The sequence below is a fragment of the Daphnia magna genome, linkage group LG4 (genome assembly GCF_020631705.1).
Source record: "Daphnia magna isolate NIES linkage group LG4, ASM2063170v1.1, whole genome shotgun sequence".
NCBI classification, from domain to species: Eukaryota; Metazoa; Arthropoda; class Branchiopoda; order Diplostraca; family Daphniidae; genus Daphnia; species Daphnia magna.
In genome coordinates this window covers 6457838-6463980 of record NC_059185.1, presented here as the reverse complement: position 1 = coordinate 6463980, position 6143 = coordinate 6457838, and the positions used below count along the sequence as shown (strand labels likewise).

Here is a 6143-nt window from a genome sequence, read left to right as displayed (position 1 = left end):
GGAAGCTGTGCTGTGTGGGAATGTTTAAAGAAATGTTTAATTTAAGCATTGTGTTAGAATTCAATAAAATCGAAGCACGAATTTAGTTTTCAAGTCCTTTTTATATTGTCATGGCATGGCATCGACTCAATACACACATGGTAATATAACATGGCATGAGATTAGTTAATTACAAAGAAATACTTTAACCAGAACACTTGATACTCACACCACAGATATTATAAGAAAAAGAGACTAGACACTGACAGGAAAGGAATCAAGAAGACAGATGGAGAGGCAAAACAGAAACCCCCCTTGGGCGTTTGTACAGCCTCTTTCTAAAGGGGTGAGAGCCGTAACTAAACTTCTGGCGCGAAGTATGAGATTGGTCCGCAACAGTCTCCCTCAATCTCATACTTGGTAAATCTGTTACAACACCTACACCTATTCTTTTTCTCATATCAACGAATCTTGGTCCTGGAAGTGCTTTTGTAAATGTATCGGCCAGCTGATTATGTTTTCTAACAAATTTCACTGCTAGCAGTCCGTCCGCCACTTGTTCTCTTATCCAGTGCCACTTGAGTCGAATGTGTTTTGTTCTTTGGTGCAGTTCAGGATTATGCACCAGTCTCACTGCCCCTTCGTTATCACAATACATTGGTACATTCCTGATATCCTTCCCAAGTAGATCTTCCAATAAGTAGCCAAGCCATACAGCTGTTTTTCCTCCTTGGCACACTGCTATGTATTCAGCTTCTGTTGTTGATAAAGCCGTAGTTGGTTGTTTCTTGCTGGACCAAGCCACTGGTCCATCATTGAGAAACATTATACTTCCTGATGTTGACTTGGAATCATCAATATCGCCTGCAAAGTCCGCGTCAACATAGCAAGCAAGTCCTTTCTTTTGTCCGCCAACCCAAATTCCATATTCCTTTGTTGCTTTCAAATAGCCAAAAATTTGGTCGAGGGCTTTCCAATGTTCGTTCATTGGGTTTTGACAAAATTTTGCAATTCTACACACTGCATAGGCTAAGTCTGGACGGGTTTGAAGGGCTATATACAACAGAGCGCCTACAGCTTCGCGAAAGCTGTAACCTCTCTCTCCCTCGCTCTGTTGTCCTTTACACACAGTAAGTTTCACTTTTGGATCTGCTGGAGTCACTCTGGGGAATGCTTCATTCATCCCGAATCTTGTTAATATCTTCTCTATTAAATGTTGCTGTGACAGGAAATATCGGCTGTTTGTGGGATCCATAGTGATATTGATCCCGATGTATCTGGTTGGTGGCACTACTTTAAATTGGTATTCTTCTCCAATTGCTTCTTGAACTTCAATTAGAGTTTGTTTTCTTTTGCTGCCTGTCCATGCATCATCCACGTGAACTATAATGTAGCTGGTTTCAGTATTTGTTCTCTTGATGTATACACATGGATCGGCTCTACACGGTTTAAATCCAAGACGGAGAAGAGTGCGGTCAAATCTGCAATCCCAGAGTCGAGGAGCTTGTTTCAATCCATTTACAGACTTTTTAAGCAAACACACTAAATTTTCTTTTCCTGGAGCTATAAAACCTTCCGGTTGTTTCATGTACACCTCCTTGTCCAAATCAGCGTAGAGAAAAGCTGTGCTAATATCAAACTGCATCACTTCCATGTTTTGGGCCGCACACTCGCTTAACACTACTTTAACCGATTCACTGTGTGGAACTGGTGCAAATGTTTCTTCATAATCCATTCCATATCGTTGTCCGGTTCCAATTACTACCAATCTTCCCTTGTAGGTTTCTTCTACTCCCTCGTAGGCTGGTTTTATTTTGCCAATCATTTTGCAATTTAGTGCAGTTCGGTCAACAGGAAGAGGAACAAGGATCCATGTTTTGTTCCGAATTTGAGCGTCGAATTCCTTTTGATATGCTGGTAGCCATTTTTCTTTATTCATGGCCATAGCTTCTCTGTAGCTCTGTGGCTCATTCGATTCCACATGTAATGCTCTACTGTTTTTCTCCATAAATTCTCCTATTGTTCCAAAATAGTATTCTTGTTATTTGTTATTTTCAGATGAGAAAAAAAAATTTTCAATATACCATTTCAGCAAATAAATTTAGGTTTATTCTCAAACAAAATTTATTTATTTTATTTTATTTATTTATTTATTTATTTTTTTTTTTTTTTTTTTTATTATTTCTTTTTTTTTATTTGACAAGAACAAATATTGCGAATATTATGAGCATACCGATTAATCCAAGTTTGGCCAATGGTCTATCTAGAGAATTCCTAAAGGCTTCATATCTTGCTGTATAATGCTTGGGTCGTCCAGTTCTTCTTCCTTGACCTTCCGGAATTGGTAGATCAATAACGGGAAGTGTTTCATCATCGGCTTGTGGATCGATTTGGTTAGGAACAGGAGGAGTTCTCGTAGTTTTATCTTTCGGACGTTGTTGTTTTCTTCTTCTCGGCTCTTCCTGTTCTATTTGAATTTCAATCTCTGCTCCGATTTCGGGAATTGGTTCTTCTCCTCCACCAGTTTCGTTGTTTATTTCAACACGATCAATCTCTTGAACTTTCTCATGAGCTTGATTGATTTCTTCTTGTCTTCGGTTCTCTGCCATATCTAATTCTTGTTGATCAATCTCTTGAGCTTCCTAGATATAAATATTCAAATTCTCATTAGTGTATACACATATATATATATATATTTTTTTTTTTTTTTTTTTTTAACTCCTCATTTTTATTACCGTATGAGTTTCATGATTCTCTTCTTGTTTATTATCTGCTGATGTTCCTTCGTCACTTGTTCCTGGTATTGTGCTTTTTAACTCTTCTTGGATTTCTTCATCCTATCACCACACAAATTATTTAATAAATCATTAAATAATCCTCAAACTTTAAAAAAATTGTTATTATTGTTACCAATCCAAGAATTTCTGCAGGAAGAAGGAATGGATCAAATAATGTTTCCTTTTCTCTTGTCTCTTCATTGTAGTCGTTGATCAGCAGGTCTTCATTAAAAATCACGTCCCTGCTTGTGATGAATTTTCTCGAAATAGGCTCCCATATGATCCATCCTTTCATATCTTCTGGATATCCGACCAACCATCCTGGTTGAGCTTTGGCGTCAAGTTTCTTTCTTAGCTGATCAGGTACATGAAAATAAGCTCGACATCCAATTACTCGAAAATGCTCAACACTTGGCTTCTTATTGTAGAATAACTCGAATGGTGTTTTGTTGACTCGCGACGAAATAGTTCTATTGAGAACGTGAACGGTGCTGAGTAGAAACTCTCCCCATAATTCCAGGACTCTTCTGCTTTCTTTCTTTATCAGGCTTGACTCTGACTGGACTTCTCTCATATGGATAATTTTTCTTGTTGGTTCCATGGTTCTTCTCATTTCTCTTTCACTTCTCGAGTTTTCTTGTGGAGTGTACCTGTTTGAAGTTTGTTGGATAATTCCATTTTTCTCACGAAATTCTCTATTCTTCAAGTACTCGATTCCTCCGTCCGATCTGAATTTCTTTACTTTCTTGCCTGTTTGTCGTTCTAGCCATGCCACAAAAATTTCAGATTTTTCAGCTGCTTCTCCCTTTTTCTTCAATAAATAGACTTTAGTGAATCCGCTGTAATCATCTTTAAAAATTACGAAGCAGGTTTCTCCCTTTGGAGTAGGAACATTGACAAATCCAACATCAGTATGAATCAATTCTCCCACTTCAGTAGCTCGATTGTTACTTGCCTTAAATGGTGATCTCTTCATTGCTCCAAATATGCAACCTTCACAGATGTAGTCTTCCTCTTCATCTTCTTTGTTCAGTTTCAAACCATTCACTGCTCCGAGTCTCGTCATTTTTCTGACTGTTTTATTGCATGCGTGGCCGAATCTTCTAAGCCATCGAGCGATTGAGAATGGTGACTTGACACTTGCTGCTGCTGATTCAATTGTTGGCGGTTTTTGGCTCTGGATGACTGCTGTAAACTTCATGTGGTACAATGACTTGCCTAACTTTCTTCCTTCCAGCACAGGAGTGTTTGTCTTCTTATCTATGATGAGCACGATCTTGTCAGTGAAATTCGCCTTAAATCCACGATCCATTACAGTTCCAAGGGAGAAAAGATTGGCTCCAAGTTCGGGAACAAATAACACATCGTTCAGCTTGCCAATTATTCTTTTTCCGTCCACGTACGATTCTATTTCGATGTCTCCTACTCCTAATACATCCAGCTTGATGGAACCAATTCCATGTACTTTCCAAGATCCTGGCTCAACTGATTTTAGTGAAGAGAAGAAATATTTTCGTTCCGTCATATGGTGTGTGGCGCCTGAGTCTGCATACCAGTCGTTTTCATTCTTTGACAGGAAACAGTATGATGAAAGCAGGTTGGATGCTGGATGATGTATGTCGTTGTCGCCTCCACCTCCGTTGAATTTACGATTGTTGTCAAATTTCACTTGGCGTGCATTTCTCTGCTCTCCCTGCTTTTTGTCGTAGCAATTGCGTGCTAGATGACCCGGTTTTCCACATTCGTAGCAATCATATGGACCAAATGGTGGTTTAGATCCTTGATGGTAGCCTCTTCCTCCTCGATAATCTCCTCGGTGACCTCCATTGCTGCGATGTCCTTCTCCTCGTCCGTAACCTCTGTATCCGCCACTTCCTCTTTCGCCACCATTTCCACGATAGCCTCTTCCTCGATATCCTCTTCCACGATAGCCTCCTCTGTAATCACCATGGGCTGCAAATGCAGTTTCAGTATTTTCATCAGTTGATTTCTGTATCTTGCTCGGGTGTGAAGCAAAGAATGCCACATCAGCCGGATTTATTCCACCTCCTGGTACAGCTTTGTTTCTGGTTTCTTCAAGCACCATTCTTGCAGTCAGTCGAATGAGATTTCTGTGCTCTCCAGACGGTAGAGTTTCCCATGCTGCTCTAGCGCCATGAAAACTTGGTGGTAGAGTAGACAGAATACGATCTTCAATTTGTTCATCTGATACTGGAGCTCCCACATTACTCAATTCATCTGCCATCTGCTTTATAGTGTTGATGTGTGCCGATACACTATGCTCAGGATTCATGATGTACTGGAAAAACTTCGCTGTCAATTGATTTGAGTTGGCTGCTGCCACTTGTGCGTGCTCTTGATTAAGTCTTTTCCACATGTCAGCCGCGTCAACTGATCCTCCGACTGACGTCTGATACTCGGGTTCTAGGCTTCCGTAAATAAGCCCAGCAGCCATGGCATCTCTCTCAATCCACGTGTTGATTTTCTTTCCGTTTCTCAATTTCCCTTCTTCATCATATTCCTGAATAAAAGACAACAAAGAGGTTTACTACAACACCTCTGCACGGGTATAACTTAGTTTGCTATATTCAATTCAGTTTACTATGCCAAAATTACCTCTACTTGGGTGTAACTAAATTTTACTACTACTACCTCTGCTTGGGTAAAATTTAGTTTTCAAAGTTTTTACTGCATTCACCTCTCCTTGGGTGCCATTTAAGTTACAAAAATTTGCTTCAATCACCTCTACTTGGGTGTAACAAAATTTACTACAATCACCTCTACTTGGGTGAAATTTGGTTTTCAAAGTTTTTACTGTACTCACCTCTACTTAGGTGCCATTTAATTTTCAAAATTTAATACAATCACCTCTACTTGGGTGTTACAAAATTTACTACAATCACCTCTACTTGGGTGAAATTTGGTTTTCAAAGTTTTTACTGTACTCATCTCTACTTGGGTGCCATTTAATTTTCAAAAATTTACTACAATCACCTCTACTTGGGTGAAATTTGGTTTTTCAAAGTTTACTGCAATCACCTCTCCTTTGGGTGCCGTTTTAATTTACAAAAGATTACTACAATCACCTCTGCTTGGGTAGAGACTAATTTCACTTTTACTAACAAATACATTCAGTCGTAAAAAAAATTGTATGGTGATGCTGGTTCAATCACCATTTCACACTATGTGTTCAAACTCATGCATTTTCCTTCTGACTTCTCTATTTGTAACATGTCTACCATAAATTAAAAAAAAAAAAAAAACACGAGCAAGAGTTTTGTTACCTCAACTGGTTTCTGTTCCGTTCCTTCTATAATTCCCACCAGCTTCTTGGCTCGAGCCATGATAAGGGCTCCAAACTTCCATTGTGAAAATCTTGTTCCATTA

At 39.1% G+C, this 6143-nt stretch overlaps 1 protein-coding gene across 1 annotated transcript; it reads right to left on the bottom strand.

The window, feature by feature from the left end:
• Window positions 1–2171: 2171 nt before the first annotated feature.
• LOC123471193 lies at window positions 2172–3822 on the bottom strand. The gene is made up of 4 exons (XM_045172162.1): window positions 3708–3822; window positions 2890–2903; window positions 2715–2816; window positions 2172–2621 (listed from the first exon to the last, which is right to left on the bottom strand). The coding sequence occupies exons 1-4, from the start codon at window positions 3820–3822 to the stop codon at window positions 2172–2174; spliced, it is 681 nt and encodes a 226-aa protein (XP_045028097.1).
• Between the last annotated feature and the right edge of the window lie 2321 nt (window positions 3823–6143).